The following is a 23,062-nucleotide window of genomic DNA, read 5'->3' on the forward strand; positions in this document are numbered from 1 at the left end:
GACTTCAGAAGACCATGAGATTCTCTAAATGTTATGTGCAGGAAGAAGAAGAATATTGTGAAAGTGTGCATTATTTACAGTAAACTAAACTGCATAACAGTAGAGCAACTTGAGGACTTCATGACTAACTTGAGTGTTTAACAGAAAGTCGATGGTCCTGTTTGAACATCAGATGGAAATTGTACCAGTTGCCATCAAATTCCTAAGGGGCCCTAAGATAAAGAAAAGTGTGATTTAATTTTTTATTTGTCTTTATGAAGACATTCATATGTTACAAGGTATATCAGGAGCCTAAGTCACATTCAATTGCTTGATGGATAAGACTGTTGGCAATATACGGTTTTTGGAAGTACGCCTGTATCTTTATTATAGCGTATTCTTTGGCATGACTCTTGAGGAACAACTGGAGTACAGACAGTACTAGACACATTTAAAGTATGAAGATGAATGTTATCCTTGGATAACTGTACATTTTTCCAACGTACTGTCAAATATTTTGGACACATATATCAACAGATGGTATAGCCATTGACCACACTAAAATTAAAACATTTAAAACCTGTCCAGTACTAGCTACACTACAAGAGATTCAAAGTTTCTTGTGTTTTTGTAGTTACTACAGAATATTTGAACATGGATTTTCAAATATATGCAGGTCTTAACTGATGTAAAGATAGAAAATCCACCTACCTGCACAATGACATAATGTAGAAAGAAACCTGAAAATCCTTCCTATAACTTGTGTGAGCCTTTTGGTTTCAGATGGACTGTCCAGTGCCAGTAAGCATTTAATATGTTGAACAAAAACTCAGATCCACCCCAGTATTTGCTGATCCACAGTAATGTTACATGCTCCCCAGTAATGTATTAGGTTCAGTGTGAACAAACTCTGTTGTTTGTAGTATGTACCAGTAGCGGTCGGTGGTGGGAGTGCTGCCGGGCGGTGACGTGGGGCAGGGCAGGGTACGGGCAGGGTGGTGGGTAGTAAACTATGGAATACGGCCAAATGCAGGTAAGTAAACATATAAATAAATAAAATGAGGTTCGTTGCGCGAACTGCTTCAAATTTGGCGATGCAGTGCATGCAGCGAAATTCGTTTTATTTTTTGTATGTTTACTTACCTGCATTTGGCTATATTCCATAGTTTACTACCCCTCACCCTGTCCCTCCCCCGCCCCACGTCACCGCCCGGCAGCACTCCCACCACTGGCTGCTACGGGTATGTACTTGCATTGTGGTGGTTTTGACCTCATATATGATAGCACCAATAATAACCAAGATGTCATTACTGATGATATCTCAAAAACGTCTCTAAAACCATCACTGATGACATCTCAAATGACATCAGCAGTATCAAAGGTGTTGGAAGGATGGTGATGGGTGGTACCATGCGCACATTCCCCTCGTTAGATGGACAGAGAACACACAAAGTTCTGTTGTTTCAACCATAACCTTCAGAAGCAACTGCATACAGCTTTAAGTCTTGTGCTATTCCTTGGAGTGGGAGAGATTTGGCATATCGAGTAATATTAGTGAGATGCTACTCAATACCATTGTTGAGGGAGAGTAGGAGCATCAGGGCTTCACCTCTTATTAGTTATGGCTCCTCCTCACACCCTACAATGGTTAGAAAAAGCAAATGTAACAAAAACACAAGAGGCTTAATCCATGCTGTGAAATAAAATATCAAAAATCGTCATTGTTCTTTTGTTAAGTGACGTTAACATGACATTTGTCAGCCAGTAAGACATTGTTTCTCACAATAGATGTATTGTTTAATGGCAGTACATCTCAATTTGTACTGTCCATTGTTGAGATAAATACGCAAATACAATTTTATTAGTAGAATTGCTTCTACTAACATTTTAAGGACGCATTTATTTTTATTGGCATAGCATAAATAAACAGCATTATAAATCAACAATAACAACCTTCCAGCAAACTTCAGATGAAAATACATTATGGCTGTGATCCAAAACCTAAATATAGACATTAGGATTTCCAAGTTAAGGTAAGTTGCACAAGCATAACTTATCCAATACCCTGCTTAAAATGTCATACATATTGTTAGAGATGACACAATAAATTGCATCATCAATAATATCACTGGTGACATATAATTGATGACAATCATTAATGACATCTGTTGGACCTGGCCCTCACTACAGGGTCACCCCCAAACGTTTTGACTTCACCCCGCCTGGTTTCAGAATTTTATTTTTGTTAGCAATATGAGTCTGTGCACTTTACCACTAATAACCAGTGCTAAATTGTTTGTGCTCTCTCCTTAAAACATGGCACTGTTGGCTGACACTTGATTGGCATATTTAATTTTCTTATAAGTCTCTACTATATGGTACTACATGTACCCACAGCCTCTAAATTAAATGCAACCAGTGGGCCTGCAGCACTCATTGTGCCACTCATTTAAGAAGCACTTTAAAACACATCTCTGGCCTGCCATTGTAGCCTGTAGTGCTGTTTTAATACTTCCAAATCAACCTCGCAAAATAAACCTTTTGTCAGGCCTAAAGCTTTTTAATTTATATGTCACCCTAATGTAAGCCCTAAAGGCTGGAACGAAAGGGTGCATTGTATTTAATAAGTAGGATCTATGAGTTTAGGTTTTACATGTCCTTGCACTGTTAAACTCCTAAGGTAGTTTTTCACTATTGCAAAGTCTATATCCCCCATAGGATAACATTGGGTTACCTTAACAAACTTAATAAGTGATAACCTAAGTTTGGGAGCAGATAGGAAAATTATATTTATACTCGGAAGAATTGCAATATTTTTAAAGTCCTCTTTAATTGTAAAGCCATATTTTAAGTCACGATTCTGAAAATGCCACTTTGAGAAAGTTGGTATTTTTTTCTCCTAAATATTTGGTCTCTACTTCCTGTGTCCTAGGTCACATGACTGTGAATAGCTTGGCAGTTGGCCTTTGTATATTCCTCCCTGACAGTGGGACAAAGGGGGACTATGTGGGACAAAGGGGGACTATGTGTCGGCATCCTTGCCAGGATGGTTGGGGCACAGCTGTCCCTGCTCCACTCACATTTCACAGAGTTGCTTTCAGTACACATGCAAGGCACCTGACACAAGCCTTTTGTAACCCCTGACTACTTGAAGCTTTGACAGGGGAAGGGAAGAAGGATTCCCCCCACACTGGACTTATGGACACTACAGAAGAAGGACTACCTTGTTCCCCAGAGGACTGCCTTGCTGGAGAGGCCTGCCCTGCTCTCTGAGAAGGAAGACTGGACCATCTTCCTTCATCCTATTCTGCCTGAGTGTTTCCAAGGGTCAGTTGGCTGACCTCCTGTCTGACCTCCAGGGATACAACACACTCCTTAGGCTTCCCTGCAACTGCCCAGCTGATCTGCAGTGGACCTGCCTGGACGTGTAACTGGCCCTTTGTGAGTGCTGGTGTCCTCTGCTGGACTGAGTTCCGGATTGCAAGAACTGCTTTCCCAGGTCCTGGACTCATGGCTGACATCAGAGAGAACTCCTACTTGCCTTATTGAAGGGTCTTTCAAATCTGGTGTGAAGCTCTGCAAAGTCTTGCGGCACAGCTAAGAACTTAATCAGAAACATTACTGAGCAATGCAAAGCACCACAAAGTCTTGGCGCACAGATGAAAGCTTAATCAGAACCGGAGCAATGCAAAGCACTGCAAAACCTCACCACACAGTTGAGAGTTTCATTGGAACCATCGCTGAGCAGATTGCACTAACCTCCTGAGGCATAAGCCGGGAGCGCGACGTGATCTTTTTAAACTAATTTGACTGTCACATGCATAACTTGTATTTTAAAACTCACCACTTTGCCTCAAGTTCCTGCACAGCGAATTTAACGCTGCCGCGGCTTCAGCACCGAAACCACCTCTTGCCGCCATTCCGGCGAGCCCCGGGGCCACGCCCCTTTTCAGAGGCCACACCCCCGCAGCCGCATATAAATAGACGCTGATTACAAGCGCCACATCAGATTGCACTAACCTCCTGAGGCGGAAGCCGGGAGCGCGACTTGATCTTTTTTAACTAATTTGACTGTCACTTGCATAACTTGTATTTTAAAACTCACCACTTTGCCTCGAGTTCCCGCACAGCGGATTTAACGCTGCTGCGGCTTCAGCACCGAAACCACCTCTTGCCGCCATTCCGGCGAGCCCCGAGGCATCGCCCCTTTTCAGAGGCCACGCCCCCGCCGCCGCATATAAATAGACGCTGATTACAAGTGCCACATCAGATTGCACTAACCTCCTGAGGCGGAAGCCGGGAGCGCGACTTGATCTTTTTTAACTAAATTGACTGTCACTTGCATAACTTGTATTTTAAAACTCACCACTTTGCCTCGAGTTCCCGCACAGCAGATTTAACGCTGCCGCGGCTTCAGCACCGAAACCACCTCTTGCCGCCATTCCGGCGAGCCCCGAGGCCACGCCCCTTTTCAGAGGCCCCGCCCCCGCTGTCGCATATAAATAGACGCTGATTACAAGCGCCACATCAGATTGCACTAACCTCCTGAGGCGGAAGCCGGGAGCGCGACTTGATCTTTTTTAACTAATTTGACTGTCACTTGCATAACTTGTATTTTAAAACTCACCACATTGCCTCGAGTTCCCGCACAGCGGATTTAACGCTGCCACGGCTTCGGCACCGAAACCACCTCTTGCCCCCATTCTGGCGAGATATGAGGCCACGCCCCTTTTCAGAGGCCTCGCCCCCCGCCGCCGCATATAAATAGTCGCTGATTACAAGCGCCACATCAGATTGCACTAACCTCCTGAGGCGGAAGCCGGGAGCGCGACTTGATCTTTTTGAACTAATTTGACTGTCACTTGCATAACTTGCATTTTAAAACTCACCACTTTGCCTCGAGTTCCCGCACAGCGGATTTAACGCTGCCGCGGCTTCAGCACCGAAACCACCTCTTGCCGCCATTCCGGAGAGCCCCGAGGCCTCGCCCCTTTTCAGAGGCCACGCCCTCTCGCCACCACTCTACCCTCTATAAATCATGTGCTTCTTTCGGACGCGCAGCAGACGAGCGCGCCTAAGGCAAGCCCGTCTGCACCCGTCTGCGCCCGTCCGCGACCGGCCGGGCCAAGGGCCCTTCCACCATGCCCAGATTGCACAATACTCCTCTGCGCAACTCTATAACCTCCAAGGCCCGTGGTCTTTGGATGACCCTGTGACTGAGCACATCGACAGACTGGGATTGACGGCTTCGTGCCCTTCCCTTTCTCTCTCGTTCTCGCCATGCTCTTCCCCTCCACCCCTTAGCCCTTCTCCCAATCCCCCTGCTCCCCCCGAGCCTACTACCCTATCCATTTACTATCTTAACACCCGGTCAGCAGTTAAGCACTGCCATGAACTTTTTGTCTTAGTGGACTCGCACAAACCAGATCTCTTATTTCTTACAGAGACTTGGTTTTGTGACAACTCTCTCCCCTCCTTGTTAGCTGCTCTCCCCGCCACTTATTACGCACTGCGCACCGATCGACCCTCCGGCAAATCGGGCGGTGGTATCGCCTTGATCGCCCGCAGAGAATTCCCCTTTCAGCCTCTAACCTTTTCCTCCATTGGCTCATCAGATTTCTTAGTTGTCCGTTCCTTGTCTTTTAGAGTCCCACTCACCTGCTTGCTCATGTATCGTCCCCCCCCAACCCTCCCAACTTTTTCTCTCCGGGTTCCAAGATCTTGTGGCCTCCTTAGCGGTCAACAACTCCTCCATTGTGGTATTAGGTGATTTCAATTTTTGGCCCTCAAACCCCGCAGAATGTTCTACCTCCAAAGAATTTTCAGACACCCTTCGTTCCCTCAATTTCGACTCCCACGTCCACTCCCCCACTCACATTCAGGGCCACATCCTTGATCAGATTTGGTCCCTCAATTGTCCTATAGTTTCTTTGTCCATCTCCCCCTGCCCCATGTCCGATCACTTCTTGATTTCTTTTTCCCTACACCTCAGCCCAGCCACCAAGCCCTCTCTTCCCAAAAACATCTGGGCGCGCTCTTGGAGCCAGGTGGATGTGGCCTCTCTGTCCGCCACACTCTCTTCCTCCAGTCCGGGTTTACTCGGTCTGTCAACTTCCGCACAAGCCGACTCTATCAATTCCTGGCTTCTGTCAGGCTGCGACTCAGTCGCCCCCCTCAGGCGACTGTCCTCCAGACGGGCGAACGATGCCAACCGCTGGTTTAACGAGGAATTGAAGGCCTTAAAATTAACAGTGCGTCATGCTGAGCGAGCCTGGAGTTGAAACTATTGCCCCAACCTTAAAGCTCAGTACACCACCTTTCTGTCTCAATATAAAAAAAGCTATTCTGACCACTAAAACGGCCTATTTCTCTTCAAAAATCTTGGCTGCCGAAAACCAGCCCAGAGAAATTTTCTCTATTGTCCACGATCTCGCCTACTCTGATAGAGCTACCCTCAAACCCTCCCCTTCCCAGGATTTATGCGACTCCCGTAACACTTATTTCTTGGATAAAATCTCAAATATTAAAGCCAATATCCCCCCCTTCTTTTCTTGACCCCCGGTGTCCATCAGTCGAGGCATGCCTTGATTCGTTCCCCTTTCTGACAGAAGAGGCTTTCCTCTCCCTCCTTCCCTTGGTCAAATCCTCGACCTCTCCGCCGCCTTTGACACGGTTGATCATTCCATCTTACTCTCCTGTGTCAGGGCGGCCGGGGTTGGAGGCTCGGCCCTGGTCTGGCTGTCCTCCTTCCTAAGGGACCGCACCCAAGCAGTGCGCCTGGGTGACTTCTCGGCGGATCCGCGGAAGGTACAATGTGGGGTTCCTCAGGGCTCCTCCCTTTCCCCACTTCTATTTAATCTGTACATTGCCCCCCTTATTTTTGCCCTTCAGCAAATGGAGGTCTCCGTCTATAACTATGCGGACGACCTCCAGCTTATCTTTTCTTTGTCCCCATCCCCTGAGTCCATGGCCAAGTTCCAATCTATTATGATCTTCATCCGGGACTGGATGAACTACAACCACCTGAAGTTAAACCCAGACAAAACCGAGCTGGTTTTGACAGGTGGTTGCTCCAGTCCCTGGACCCCTCTTTTTTGGCCTCCCTCCCTAGGTCCCCCCCCCCCTCCCCATCTTCCTCTGTGAAAACGATTGGGATCAAGCTGAACGATCAACTCACTCTGAACTCCCAGGTTAGTTCAGCGGTGTCCTGTTCTTTTCTTTCACTTCACACCATCCGTAGGGTCTCCCGCTTCTTTTCTTTTTCTGCCCTAAAACTCATTGTCCTGGCAATGGTTATTTCTCGCTTAGACTATGGCAACGCCCTATACTGTGGCATGCCCGCATACAGTATGCAGCGATTACAGCTGGTCCAAAACCAGGCTGCCCACCCTGTCTATAACCTGGCCAAATTCCATCACGTTACCCTGCTCCTCAAGTCTTTGCACTGGTTCCCCATTCGAGAACAATCCCAGTTCAAGATGGGATGTATCACTTTTCAGGCTCGGGTCGGATCAGCCCCTGCCTTTATCTCCTCGGAAATTAAAGCCTACGCTCCCGCCAGGGAACTGCGCTCATCCTCCCAACATCTGCTAACAGTTCCCCGCTTTAGGCGCAAAAAGTGGGGGGGCTCGAAATTCTCCACACTCGCCCCTACCTTCTGGAACTCTCTACCGGCCCACCTCAGATCTTCCACTCAATACTCTCACTTCCGAAAGGCGTTAAAAACCTTTCTTTTTCTACAAGCCTTCCCACTATAAACCACCCTATTCTCTCCCGACCTTTCTGTTCTCTGAGGTTCAGTACACCATAGCGCCATGAAACCGCCAGGTGAACGTGTGCTTTATAAATGTTTTAAACTCAAACTCAAACTCAAACTCAATGCAAAGCACTGCAAATTCTCACTCTATAGCTGAAGACTTAATCGGAACCGACTCAAAGCACCAAAAAGCCTCACTACAGAGGTAAAAGCTTCATCAAAACCTACGCTGAGCAACGCATTGCCCTTGAAAACTTTGTCACACAGCTGCAGCTTCATCAGAACTGGCGCAGAGTGACGCAAGTCCCCGAAAAGTCTCGCCAAACAGCTGAAAGCTTCATCAGAACCAACACCAAGCAACGCAAAACCTCGCAAGGCAATGCCTCGCAGACCTCTCAGCAAGGGCATAATGTACTTTTTCCAGCGGACCACACTTGATCCTGTGGCCGACCTGTGCTCCATAGTGGTTGGCCTGAACCTCACCAGATACCCTCAGCTGGTGCTTTGTGCTTTTAAGTGTTATATTTACCTAAATTCTTTAAATTAATTATCTCTGGTTCTACTGATTAGGTTTTTATGTTTCTGGTTTCTTTTTATTTATTATAATTTTCTCTATGTATCTAAATTGGTTCAGAATTATTTTGTTTTTGTTTTTATACTGTATTACTGTGTGCTGCAATAATACTTTACACATTGCCCCCAAAGTACTCCTGACTGCTTTGTGCCAAGCTATTACAGGGTTAATCCCTGGTTAATTTATTGACTTTTATCGTTCACCCTAACAATAATTGATAGAGGGTAAAGAATTGTAGTTAGTAGATTAGGTATGCTGGTATGAATATGTTTGTTTATGTATATAGTGTGGTGGTTAATTGGCAGCGTGTTTTGTGGCTAGGTAGCATATTTTAGCAGGTGTGACCTTATAGATGGCAGCTGGGATGTGCTTGAGTATGGGCAGAGTATTGTTGTTTAAAGGTAAAGAGTGCTTTGCCTAAGTATTATCTAGTTAGTACGTGGTACATAGTAGTTGCTGAATGAGAGATATTTATTAAGCGGTGTGCTAAATATGGAGTAATTACCTTATCTGCTTTTTATGATATTTAGGAAGGGGTTGCCAACTTAGGGGTCACTCATCACTCATAGAATCATAAAGCAGAACATACATGTTTTACAGCAATAAATAATATTTGCATGTAAAAGAGTGCACTTTTTTCCTGAAGTTTGTGTGTAATTTATTTTTTAACTGAGAAATAAAAGTGTTAAGCACCTAAAAAGCTGTGGCTGATAAATGTCAACCTTTTGTAGTCTGATTTACTATTTTGGTGGCTCTTAGATGTGGAATTAATGTAAGGATTTTCTTGTGGTTTTGAGGATTTAACAGGGATACCTGCTGTTCAACGAAAAGTTCAGGATGCTGCTATACTGCTGGATGAACTTGAAGAAAATGAAACTTATAACGTTACAATAGAATCAGTAAAGAACGGCACTACGTTAGGTGTAAAATCCTTTCTGACGCGTGAGTATGTCACTTTTCCTGTGCTTTTTTGTTTTTGGGAGTTTGTTGTGACTTGACTAGGCTTATCTCTTGAATAGGGAGGAGAAAAGTGTTTTCTTTGTTCTGGTTGTTGCAGATGGTCGTCACCAACACCAATTGTTTTGACACTGTGACTTAGTTTTCATGATCAGACTAGGAAAGCAGTGATAAAGAGAAAAAGCAGGGATGAAAAGACACGCCAAATTGCACTTACCCTCCCATGCAACAAAATAAAAGTAAATTAATTCATTGTCGAATATGTAGTAATTCTATAGCACCATAATATATACTTCAATTCATTTTTCCAATCCAATCCACATCTCAACGCCATTTGTACTCAATTACAAAGGACCCTACTGAATCGTTAAACAAGATCTTTTCTCTAAAATGATATAAGGCAAGTTCTATGATGCACAATTCCATTCTTTCATCCATCATTATTTTTGACAAAACAAATTGAGGATCATTTTCTTTAATTATCTTCTCAAGTATGCCTTATCTGGAAAACACATCAATAGGGAATAAGATAATATTTTCAGTCTTTATTTCATTCACAATTATCACTTTTTGCCTTTTTGAAAAGTAATCAACCATCACTATTGCATATGTGTTCCTTACACTTCCTAACCCAAACAGCCAACACATGCCTAAACCAATTCCTTTCCTTGGACAAAGAGAAACCTTTAAAGGAACTTTAGGAGACTCACTCATCACTTATGACTTATCAGATTGCATGCAAATTTATATTTTCTTTTACACCCTTCCAAATCGCCACCCATTCCGGACCACCAGAAATCTATAGGTGCTTTCATCTTTATGGATGACATCTCCCATGTCTTTCATGTAAGATTGCCATCACTCTTTCCCTTAATGACACAGGCATCAAAAAGTCTGTCACCTCAATATATTAAATCATCCATAAATAATAATTCTGACCAAACCAGTTTGAATTTACCTAATACTATGTCATTAGTGAATTCCTTCCTCCAATTTTGTGATATGTGACCCTCCACACTTGCCAACTTGGGATCAATTACCACCTAATTTTCTTGCTCCTCCTTACTAAGGGCACCCCAAGACATGTGCTCCACATTTACAACCATTCAATCTTCCACTGCGATTTCCATCTAATTATCAAATAGCAATCTTGAAAAACAGTTTGAACTTACATTCTTGAACCCTGGGATGTACGACTTGTCAAATGAATAATCATGTAATCAAAGTAACCATTTTGCCACTCTTGGAATAGCTTTTCCTGTTTGTGGAAAAAACAATTACCAAGGCCTTATGGATGGCATTCTGAGATACCTACATACGCCTTCTGGTGTAAATATCTACTGTCACGATGGAATATTATCTGATAGTACACCCTTGATAAATCTGTAGTAAACAAAAAGTACTCTCTTAAAGTATGCTCAACATTTATTTTATGTTTGGCAGTGGGTGCTGATCCACCCATGTACAATTGCACATACGTATTTTGCCATTAGCTTTTTCTGCCAAAAATACTGAACTCAACCATTCTGAAGATCCTGTGGGTTCGATTCCTTTTTCTTCACACAATCTGCCCAGCTATGGCAAATGAATATTCCTTACCTTGTGTACTTTAGGTAGTGATCCTTGTCGCAAAAAAATGTGATGTGTGTGAATCCCTTCAACTTGCCCAACTTTTCGACAATTTCCCTTTTCCACACATCAACATCTGATGTATTCATTACCACAACTTGGCCAGGATGTTTGGATTCAATGTAAATCCAAGGTTCTGTAGTAGGGGATCTCTGTGTATAGTCATAATCTAGTGAATAGTCCCGACCATGTGCGTGGACCCCGGAGCAATCAAAAATAATCTCTAAAGTGTCGAAAAAATGCAGAGCTGCACAGACACTTAAGAGAGAATTTAAAGACATATAATGCAGCCTAAAAAAGGCTACACTGTCCAGTACTTCAGCTAGAAATTCCACCAGAAATCCACAAAAACAGCAAAGCCTGTCCAGATTTCCTTTGTCTTCAGTACAAACCCCTCTGGAAGATAGAGAGGAAGGTATGGACAGACAAGCCCCATAGGCTGCCATTATGTGGCTCAGAATAGGATACTGTGCCTTTAAGAGAACTTTCCAGAACTTCACAGTATCCCAGAATGCCTTGCAGGTCTCTCCTACTTTCAGTTCTTTTTTCCGGCTCCTGCAAGCAGGACCCTGGAGCATTGAGCTCTCCCTTTTTAAGGGTTTTGTTGGTGTTTTTTGCACTAAACTCGATTTTGTGTACTTTTTCAGTACTTTAAAGCTTTCTTCTTGGTTTCTTGCACCCCTTGGTCGTCCATAATGCCTGCATTATTCGACAAATGCCCGGAGTGCTCCAGGAAGAAGGCCAAGACAGACCCCCATGAGGTCTGTATCCTCTGCCTTCCCTCTTCCCACATCCCTGAGGAGTGTGAGATCTGCCAAGGTTTCACTGGCAGGACCCTGAAGGACAGACTGAAGATCAGGCTTCAGGGACTAGAAGAAAGAAGACAGAAGACGCAAGGTGGGTCTGGAGGGGCTTCGTCTGCCCATGCTGAGGCCCCTGGGGGGCTCCCCGGGGGCAGGAAGCCCAGCACACGTCCCCATTCTCCGTCTGGGTCGGTGGCACCCTCCAAGAAGTCGAGGGGGAAGTCCAAGGCCGGCTCCCCATCTCCCCATCTCCCCAGGGCTCTGGGTCGAGAAAACGTTGCCCGTCGACGTCGAGGGACCTGCATAGGCCGCCGTCGAACACAGAGACATTGTCATCGTCGCTGTCTTCGGCGTCGACCTCTCGGCGTCGACAGGATCGGCGTCGCCGCTCGCCGCCGAGGCGATACCGTCGATCGCCGTCAAGACACAAGGCTTCATCGTCGTCGAGGGGATCCTAGTCGTCGAGCCCGCCGTCGATGCAAAAGCACCCGCTGGCGAGACGGAGGCGTTCGCCGTCAAGGCGTAGGAGGTCAAGGTCGACGTCGAGACTCTCCAAGGCGACGTCGAGGTGGTCGCCGTCGAGGCGCAAGAGATCGCCGTCAAGACGCAGAGGGTCGTCGTCAAGATGGTCCGGGTCGACGTCGAGACACGGCAGCCGTTCGACGCCGAAGAGGAGGAGACGGTCGACACCGAAGGGTCGCTCGACGTCGAGGGGCCGACGGTCGACGCCTGAACACCGGTCAGCGGCGTCGAAGGATCGTACTACGCAGCCTAGGGCTGTGGGGGGCTCCCCTCAGCCCGGGAAGGATGGTGGGTCACCGGGATCGGTGTACTCGGAGGTGTATACTCCAAAGAAGTCTGTTCCACCTCCTCCTCCGTTACCTAGAGGCCCGCGTCCGAGGACTCCTACACCTCCGCCTTTGCCTCCTCTGCCTGAAAAGCCTCCACCGGTTCCGCCGAGGTCGGTCTCGTTGCCCGATCTCTCGACCCCTCCCAAGAAGACTCCTAAATCTAAGGAACCACGTAAACCCAAGTCGGCCACCCCGGAGAAGCCGGTGGACCGGCCGAGGCCCAGGACATCGAAGTCTCGCTCCAGACGGAGGGAACGATCGAGGAGCAGGCACAGGTCCTCCACCCGTTCCAGGCGGCACCATAGGAGACATAGATCCAGGACCGATACGTCTTCTAGGACCCGCTCCTATTCCCCTACTCTGTCCGATTCCCCGGAGACTAGGGTGTCTCCTATCGATGACATCGGTACATTCCAGGAGGTTCTCCTGAGGGGGGCCGCGAAGTTGGGTATCACGGTGACTGCTCCTACACCTACGACGTCCGTGATATTCGAGACTTTGCACAAGAAGCACCTGTCTCGCCCTCTGTTGCCCTTGGTTCCGGGACTGGTTGAACCGGCACAAGAACTATTTCTTACACCTGCGGTGGTGAAGGCCGCCCCGTCTAGACTTTTGAAAAAGTACAGGGCACCGGATTCAGACCCTGCCTTCCTGAGGATGGACCCAGTCCCAGACTCAGTGATAGTTACGGCGGCCAGAAAACAGCATTCTACCTCCCCGTCCTCCACCGTGCCTCCAGACAAGGAGAGCCGCTGGATTGATTTGGGGGGTAGGAAAGCATGTGGGACTTCTTCCACCACCATGAAGGCTTCCAGCGACTCAGCATTACTGGGACGATATGACCGTGCGCTTTGGGATTCCATGGAGCAGTTCGCGGACCTTGTGCCGCGTGACAGGAGGACTTCATGGAAATTGTCAAGGAGGGGATGCTGGTCTCGAACCAGGCCATCAGTGCCGCGGCGGATATCTCCTTGTTAGCTGCACATGGCTACTGCCACGGTATCAACCAGCGCCGCCATGCATGGCTCAGGCTTACGTCTCTCAAGCCTGAGGCGCAACAGCGAGTGGCCAACCTGCCGTTTTCCGGGGACACGCTCTTCGGTAAACACGCAGATGACGAGATGGCCCGGATGAAGGCCGAGGCAGAAACCCTGACGGCGGTGGGCTTGGAGAAGCCCAAGGAAAAGAAACCCTACCGCCAGTTCCAACGGCGGTTCGGCTCGCAAGGGAAAGGAAGAGGACAGTCTTCGGGACAACAGCAGCAGCAACAACAGCAGCAGTTCCGAAGACCTTTCCAAAAACGTCAGAGGGGTAGAGGTGGACAGCAGCCCTCTACCGCGAACAAGGGCCCGGCCGGGTCTCGACCCTGAGCGGTTACTTCCCCGTCATCCGTTACCCACTCCGGTGGGGGGAAGCGCTCAATTTTTTCTGGCAGAGTGGAGAAAAATGACTCAGGACAAGTGGGTGCTGAATATTGTTTGCAATGGATACAGTCTTCGGTTCATCAGCCCTCCTCCGGCGATCCCTCCGGTCAGCTCACAGTACCAACTACGCGAGCTCCAGGCGGAGGACGATATCCTGTTAAGGAAAAGGGCGATAGAAGACGTACCTCTGTCTCAAAGAGGAAGAGGTCTGTACTCCCGTTTCTTTCTGGTTCGCAAAAAGGACAAGAACGAGTTCAGGCCCATTCTGGACTTGCGGCAGGCAAACAAGTGGATTCGCAGAGAAAAGTTTTGCATGCTGTTGTTGCATCAGATTTATCCTCGGTTGCAACAGGGGGACTGGCTTTGTGCCATAGACCTACAAGATGCGTACTTCCACGTGCCCATCGCGCACAAGCACAGGAAGTTTCTGCGATTTCAAGTCGGCACCAATCATTACCAATACACGGTGCTGCCTTTCGGACTGAAATCTGCACCCAGGACATTCTCGAAGTGCATGACAGTGGTAGCGGCACACCTAAGGAAAGGCAAGGTGTTTGTCTACCCGTACCTGGACGATTGGTTGATCAAGGCCTCCTCCTTCTCAGAAGCCTAAGCGGACTTCCGGAAGATGTGCGCTCTCTTGAACAAGTTGGGGTTGCACATCAACATGTCCAAGTCTGTCCCGATCCCGGTCCAATGTATTCAATACTTGGGGGCCACCATCAATACGCTGTCAGCAAGCGTGTCTCCTTCGGAGGAGCGACGGAGATCGATCCTTCGGAAGGCTCAGGCTCTTATGACCGCTCCATATACAACAGTGAGGACGGTGTCTTCTCTACTGGGGTCGATGGCCTCTTGTATCTTCCTCACTCCTCATGCACGACTTCACATGAGACCGCTGCAGGAGTGCTTGGAGGACCAATGGGACCAGAGGAGAGGATCTTGGGACGACAAGATACGACTGTCTCTGCATGCTCTTCAGTCTCTGACGTGGTGGTGTTCAGCGGAGAATCTCCTCAGAGGAGTTCCCTTCCACAAGGATATCCCTACTCAGACGATCGTGACGGATGCTTCTCTCCAGGGCTGGGGAGCGCATTCGGGGGACTTACAAATCCAAGGCACGTCGTCTCAGACGGAGTCCACGTATCACATCAATTTCCTGGAACTCAGAGCTGTTCACTTGGCACTGAAGGCCTTTCATCCGTCCTTCCGGACCAACTCTCTGCTTGTACAGACGGACAATACGACCACGATGTATTACCTCAACAAGCAGGGGGGGTCGAGATCGCGCACCCTGTCTCGGGAGGTGCAGATGATCTGGCACTGGCTTCTGGCAAGAGGATTGACGATAACGGCTACCCATCTGCCAGGTGTACAAAATGTTCAGGCGGACGCACTGGGCAGGCTGCTTCAGGAAAACCACGAGTGGGTCATAAACGACGACGTACTAGGAGAAGTCTTCGCAAGGTGGGGGACTCCAGACGTAGATCTGTTCGCCACCGCCGAAAACAGCAAATACCGAGACTTCGCCTCCAGGTACTACCAGCAAGGGACGCTGGGGAATGCGCTCTGGATCAACTGGTCGAACAGCTTTGTTTACGCTTTTCCGCCCATCCCACTGATTCCGGCGGTGCTCGTCAAGCTGTCCCGGTCCAGGGCACGGATGATCCTGATTGCCCCGGAATGGCCCAGACAGTGGTGGTTCACGGACCTTCTACACCGGTCCCTCCTTCCGCACATACGGTTGCCGTGCAGGCCGGACCTTCTCACGAAGTTCGGGGGGCAGATGGTGCACCCCAACCTCTCATCCTTGAGTTTGGCGGCATGGCTCCTGAGGTAGTGCAATATGGCCATTTGAATCTACCAGAAGATTGCATGGACATACTGAAGGAGTCCAAGAGACCCTCCACTAGGACGTCCTACGCTTACAAGTGGAAGAGGTTTTGTGTCTGCTGTGTGTCCAGGAACTTCCCTACCTTCTACATTTGGCGCGATCTGGCCTTAATGTTCACTCTATTAGGGTTCATCTCGCTGCATTGACTGCCTACAGGAAAAGCCCTTCACAGACTTCCTTCTTTCAGATCCCTGTGATCAAAGACTTTTTGGAAGGCTTGAAGAAAGTGTTTCCTCCTGTCCGGCTTCCTTCGCCTTCATGGGAATTGAATGTGGTGCTGTCCAGATTGAAGAAGGAGCCTTTTGAACCTATTCATAAGGCTTCGTTGCAGCACCTGTCCTGGAAGGCGGCGTTCCTCGTGGCCATTACATTGGCCCACAGGGTGAGTGAAATTCAGGCGCTGTGTTGTAATGAACCTTATACTGTATTTCATGCTGCTAAGGTTGTTATGCGTACTCACCCTAAATTTCTTCCCAAGGTTATTTCTGACTTTCATGTCAACCAAACTATAACTTTGCCTATGTTTTTTCAGAATCCTTCATCTCCAGCGGAAAGGTCCTTACATTCCCTGGATGTTCGGAGGGTGTTGAAATTTTATCTGGATAAGACTAAAGATATTCGTAGGTCAGACCAATTGTTTATCAATTACGGATCAGTCAGGACGGGTCTTGCGACCTCTAAGCAGTCCATCTCTAGGTGGATTGTGTCCTGCATACAACTATGTTACCAGAAAGCTAATAAGACCTTAGGGGGTAAGCCTAAGGCTCATTCCACCAGGGGCAAAGCTGCCATGACAGCATTGCTCCGTAATGTGCCGATTGCAGAAATTTGCAAGGCCGCCACTTGGAAGTCGGTTCATACCTTTGCTAAGCATTACTGTCTGGACGCTGATGCCAGAGCAGATGCTCAGGTTGGACAGGCTTCGCTGCGGAATTTGTTCGCACAATAGTGGTGTTGGTTTTCTTTTCTCCACCGCCGCTTTGGTGTGGGGATGGGCTTGCCATTCTATTCACTAGATTATGACTATACACAGAGATCCCCTACTACAGAAGGAGTAGTTTCTTTTCTGTAACTCCAGTTCTGTAGTAGGGGTATCTCTGTTATAGTCATAAGCGCCCGCCCTCCTCCCCGGTGGAGAGATGTTCATGTAAAGAATGCTACAGGTTGGGCGTGTTACGCCTTCAAAAAGAACTGAAAGTAAGAGAGACCTGCAAGGCATTCTGGGATACTGTGAAGTTCTGGAAAGTTCTCTTAAAGGCACAGTATCCTATTATGAGCCACATAATGGCAGCCTATGGGGCTTGTCTGTCCATACCTTCCTCTCTATCTTCCAGAGGGGTTTGTACTGAAGACAAAGGAAATCTGGCCAGGCTTTGCTGTTTTTGTGGATTTCTGGTGGAATTTCTAGCTGAAGTACTGGACAGTGTAGCCTTTTTTAGGCTGCATTATATATCTTTAAATTCTCTCTTAAGTGTCTGTGCAGTTCTGCATTTTTTCGACACTTTAGAGATTATTTTTGATTGCTCCGAGGTCCACGCACATGGGCGGGACTATTCACTAGATTATGACTATAACAGAGATACCCCTACTACAGAACTGGAGTTACAGAAAAGAAACTACTCCATTTCTTCTGTTCTTTCCATTGAAGTATCACTCTTCCCTTCCAGACTAAATATACTTTACCTACTGTTGTAATGCTCTGAAATTCCAAGTTACTTCAAAATATCCTTCAATTGGTAAACTCACACCCCCATAACCTATTGGAGATTCATCAGATTTCATTAATGTTACATTACCCTTCATCTTGTCATAAGCTTTCAATCATCCAATATGTAGGGTGAGTAAGATGTCAATTCAATTTCAAAGCTTTTATTCGATTTGTAAACAAATCATACAAGCAAAACATGAAATCAATCCATTACATTAAAAATTGTTATAAAATACGAAATTTATACAGGGGAATCCAAGATAGTTCATGTGAGGATAGGACACATACTAACAAGCGTTTACATTGGATCGTTATTAAAAAACTCATAAAAATGGCAAAAAGGAATAGAAGTTAACAGTTAAAATCGTACAGACAGGAGTAAATAAATTAGCACAAAATGTTTATCCTGGCAGCTGTACGTTGAACAACAAGCCCCCACCTAATCATGGGACATAAAAGTTTGATTTAAAATTTGCTGATACAGACAGGGAAGTATAGAAATATAGCAGCACTAAATATATCCTGGCAGCTGTATGATAAAAGTATAAGAGAATCAAGAAAAAGAAAACATGTACAGACAGGGTTAAAGATAAATTGAACACTGCTGAAAAAGTGCTCACCCTGGCAGCTGTACGTGTTGAGAAGTACAGACAGGAATATGGAGATCATGGCAATACAATACTTTTCCTGGCAGCTGTACATTTCAAAATATAAATGGCAACAAAAAAACATATGTCCACATTTTCTAAAGCTGATAATAACACAAGGGCATTCTTAAAAGACCGTATATTGTATTTAATAAATATAGGTTTTAAGTACCTTAATCTTAGAAAATGATAAAATTTACAAAAAAGTAGGAAATGGCAGCAACTCTGGCGTGAAACATTGTCACAAGGGCAGGGGGTTTCAGATTTCTGCTTCTGTACTGGGAACGCGACAAGATGGTGTACAATGCCCAACCTGACGCGAGTTAAAACATATTGATGAGATGGGCGGCTGACATGTAGGAGATATGCTTGGAACCCCGATGGCAAGTTAAGTTCTCTATAGAACTTTATGGTAGTTAACTTGCCATATGCCTCATCTCGCCCTTTCTTTTTGTACATCAAGAAAGTTTGTTTAATCTCTTTTTTGGGTATTTCTACCGCGAGTTCGGGGTCAGTAAGAACATCAATATCAAACAGAGTCTTAAACCAAAAACTAATGTATTTCAGCCAAAGAATACGTAAAGAAAAGTCCAGGCCTATACAGTCAAGAATAATTTCTTGAGTGAATCGAGTTTCAGGCTTAGCCCAAATAGAACGCCACAATAAGAGTGGGAATAGAACGCCACAAGTAAGATGTCAATGGTAACCCCATATCATTCACACTGCACGTTGGTGGTTTGTATGGTTCCACTACATTCACATTTGTATCAATTTCCTTACTTTGTACAAATGAAACTAGCTCAGATTTAACAAGGACTAAAATCTTGTCATCTTTACTACTGGTACACCCAATTAGTTACACCCATTTACTAGATTTAGATGCACCCTTATGTTCCTCATTCATAACGGCCATGCATGCTTTAGCGAAATGTCCTGTGTTCTTGCAATAATATCTCACATTTATAGTGGGACAATTTGAAGATGGCACAGTGTTTAATATTACCACACCTAAAACACGGGGATTTATTTTTACGGTCAAAACTATTCTCTTTATTAGCAGCCTGGCTTCGCTTATTATAAGGCTCTGCATTCAGGACACATAGTTACGCCACTTTTAGTTTAATAATTGTTTGGATTTAACATTTCAAGTAAGTAGAAATGTTTTCTATTGCCCCTGCGCTAGGGATATTTTTTCTAGCAAGGGTTCTTTGTCTAGATACAATAGATTTTTTGGTGAATTTTCAAATTTGCAGTCCTATTTATTACTTGATCCCTGACAATCGTGTTCCTTAGATCTTTAAATCTGCTGGTTTACTACTCGTCCCCATGAAACGTGGCCCTTCTCAAAAATGTATGTCTTTTCATTAAATATTTAGCTTCTTGCCATAATTATCCTATATTTTGCACAGTGCTCGTTCATAAATGTCACCCTCCACCTCCATTCATTTTGTTTTGACCTATTAGTAATGGTTAAGCTTTTAAGTATTTTTCTACCTAAAGTGCTAAGGTTGTGTTTTAGCATGGTCAACTTCTGTTTGATATAAAAAGTCACCTGGAAAATTATTGAAAGCTTCTTTCCAGTATTCCGAGGTATAGCTGTACCACCCTACTAAACATATGGAGTTACTACTTGATTTTGCACAACAATGTAAATTGTGATTTAAAATAATAAATGAATGCAATGATAGTAGACACCTTAGTACATTGGAAGAAGCATGAGATAAGTAATAAACTAACTCAATACAATAAGCCACTATTGTCACTTGAGTCTATTCTAAGCAATGTGATTTAAAGAATATACTAGCTTAATAAAAGTAGTCGCTGTTGACACTAGCATAGTAATATGCTTTTCTCTATGCTCCTTTTATACACCTAAGAATGAACCTTATAATCTGTCTTTCTTTTTTCATGTTCTTTCTGAATGATTGTCCTCTTTTTATTTCTTCTGTGTTCTTTTTGTGTCGATAGATGCTTGTTACACCTGACATCCTTGGCGTGATTTTACCCCAAATTTTCACCCCCCCCCCTGTTTTACTGATTTTGTTGTTGTTGGATTTAGGACTCTGTGCATTTTCCCACTGCTAAGAATGCTAAAGTGCTTGTGCTCTCTCCTTAAAGAATGGTAAAATTGGACTACACTTAAATGGGCACATTTAATTTACGCATAATCCCCTAATAATTGGTACTGTATGTACCCAGAGCCTGTAAAGTAATTGCTATTAGTTGGCCTGCAGCACTCATTGTGCCATCTTCTGAAGCAACTGCTATTTCATCCTTACAAAATATACATTTTGCCAGGCCTATTCCTTCCTTTTTAATACATGTCACCCCAAAAGTAGGTTCAAAAGGCTCGTCGGGGCAGGGTGCCATGTATTTAAAAAGTAGTACTTATCTTTTACCCGTCCTGGCAGTGAAGAACTCCTAATGTGGTTTTCATTGTTGTAAGGCCTAGCTTTCCCATTACATTTAACAAGTGCACAATTTGGATTGGGAGCAGAAAGAAATATACTTTGTACGCTCAAATGAATTGCAATTTAAAATCATCTACAATGTGAAAGTCGGATTTTAAGCCACAATTCTAAAAATGTCACATTTAGAAAGTTGGAATTTTCTCATTTGAATGAATCATTTGTGCCTTCTGCCTGTGTCCTGGGTCACATGACTGCGAATGGCTCTACTGTTGACGTGCATTGCATTCTGACAGTAATGCACAGGGAGCTTATGTGTGGACAGAATGTCTTATCCTGGCAGAATGACTGGGTAGAGACTGTACTCTGCCCCACTTACACTTCAAATGACTTTGCCTTCTGCACATACAAGGGGACCTGACACCAGGCCTGCAATAGCTTTTATCAACTGCAGGCAGTTTGGAGCTTGACAGGGGAAGGGGAAGACCTTTCCATTACCAGATGTGGGGCATGGCAGGCAGTCCTCTCAGACATTGGCTGACACCAGGTATAAATATTGGTATGAATATTGGACAGGGACACTCATCAGAACACTGCTTCACCTGTGGAAGTTGCGGAAAAAGTACTGCCTTGGTGCCAAAGGACAATCCTGCTGCGTGAAGGACTTCCTTGCTCTCTGAGAGGAAGATTGGACCTGCTTATCTTCATTTCAGGCTAACTAGAGTGACTCCAAGGGTCAGTTGGCTGAACTCATGTGTAATCTACAGAGACACAACAAACTTCAGAGGCCTCGCTGCAACTGCCCTGCTGACCTGCTGCAACTGTACCTGCCTAGTCCTGCAACAGGACCTGCCTGAGCTCTGCTGGCTACTGCTGGAGTGAGTCCCTGATCCCCAAGTGGTGCCTCCCCACGTCCCGAATCCTTGACTAGTATCAAAGTGAACTCTTCATCAATAAAAGGTGAAAACCATTATGAGGTCAATTAGGATGGTGGACGGATAAAGTCCGTCCACCATCCTGTCGGGGGCCGGTACCGTCCGCCACAAGGGCGGAGGAACCGTGCCCCCAATTAGGATGCATCCGCCACAGTGGCGTTCCGCATTTTTTACGCTGCGGCGGACGGTACTTGAAGCACCTGCCACCGCAATGCAAAAAATGCATGTTGTACATTTCAATGCACTGTCATGGTGTACATTGAAATGCTGGGGGGTCCCATAGGTACCCCCATGTGCACCCCAAACCATGTGCCGCCACGGAAAGGCATTCCTCACCGGCCATCCTAATATGGTTGGCGGTGTCTGATAGACACCGCTACCCTATCAGGCCTTTTCCGCCGCGGTCGCAAGCCGACCACGGCGGAAAAGTGACAGACGGTCTTCCCCTCCGCCACGGTCCCCCCCACCATCGTAATATGGCGGGGAGAAGAAAGGTGGCTGACGGGAAGGGATGGCGGACGGATCACCACTGCCTGCATGGCGGTGGTGATCCGTCCGCCATCCTAAAGGACTCCTCAGTTTGGGCTTCTTTTGAATGTGAACGGGCTTGTTCGAGCCGAGACTCTGCCGCCCACGGCGACCACCAAAGCAAAGCTCTGCTGAGACCTGCCCTTCACACTACAGTGACTGCCGGCGAGAGCTGTACTTCACTCTACCGCAACAACAGCTTGCAGTGACCGTGAATGCGAAGATACAGCAACGACCCTCTGGAATGCCCGACCCGCTCCTCGTGCTGCAGTGATGATAGCCAGTGGCGTCCGGCCTACTCTTCGCGATACAGTGACAGCCATCCACAAACTCTACCTGCTCCACCACGCCAAACTCAGAAGGTAACTCTTCAGCTGGACCAATTTGGTCCTTGTATCTGACCAATGCTCCATTGCAGTCAGCATGAACTTGTGACTTGCCCTTAATCTAGTGTGACCAGATAATCGCAAGCACTACTTTCATTAAAAGAGTTGAAACTGCATTTCTTCAGTTCAACTGATTGAATTTTTGTTATTCTGGTACCATTTTTTAAATTTATATTTGTCCTATTTTTTCAAATTGGTTTGGGATTGTTCTTGCGTTGTGTTTTCACTTTGTTATTCTTAGGTTCCTATATACATACTTTACACATTGTCTCTAAGTTAAGCCCGACTGCTTTTGTGCCAAGCTGCCAGAGAGCTAAGCAAAAGTTAATTTGCTGACTTTTCGGGGTTCACAATGACAAGGATTAGGGTTGTTGCCTGAGTATGGCTTTCACCCCCCTCAACCAATTATCAAATTTTTTACTAGTCTATATTTATTTTATTCTTACTGTTCATTGTGAAGCTGTGAAGCAACAGTGAGAAAATACTGACTCTGCTTATTGGGAGGTTATTTTATTTGCGTAAATTTGTATCCTTTATGAATTGAATTCAGCGGGCAGCAGTTGCTCTATGCACCATCAGCATG

General features: G+C 45.9%; 1 protein-coding gene across 1 annotated transcript in view; it reads left to right on the top strand.

Annotated features, from left to right (window-relative positions):
* The window catches only part of PTPRQ (protein tyrosine phosphatase receptor type Q), a 1,452,710-nt gene that overhangs the window by 13,432 nt on the left and 1,416,216 nt on the right, over positions 1 to 23,062 (top strand). The window contains exon 4 of the mRNA XM_086919596.1: positions 9,107 to 9,251. Coding sequence (XP_086775722.1) covers positions 9,107 to 9,251 — 145 coding nt within the window. The remainder of the gene's footprint in view (positions 1 to 9,106; positions 9,252 to 23,062) is intronic.

This window comes from Lissotriton vulgaris, chromosome 1_1 (assembly GCF_964263255.1).
Source record: "Lissotriton vulgaris chromosome 1_1, aLisVul1.2, whole genome shotgun sequence".
Classification (NCBI taxonomy): domain Eukaryota; kingdom Metazoa; phylum Chordata; class Amphibia; order Caudata; family Salamandridae; genus Lissotriton; species Lissotriton vulgaris.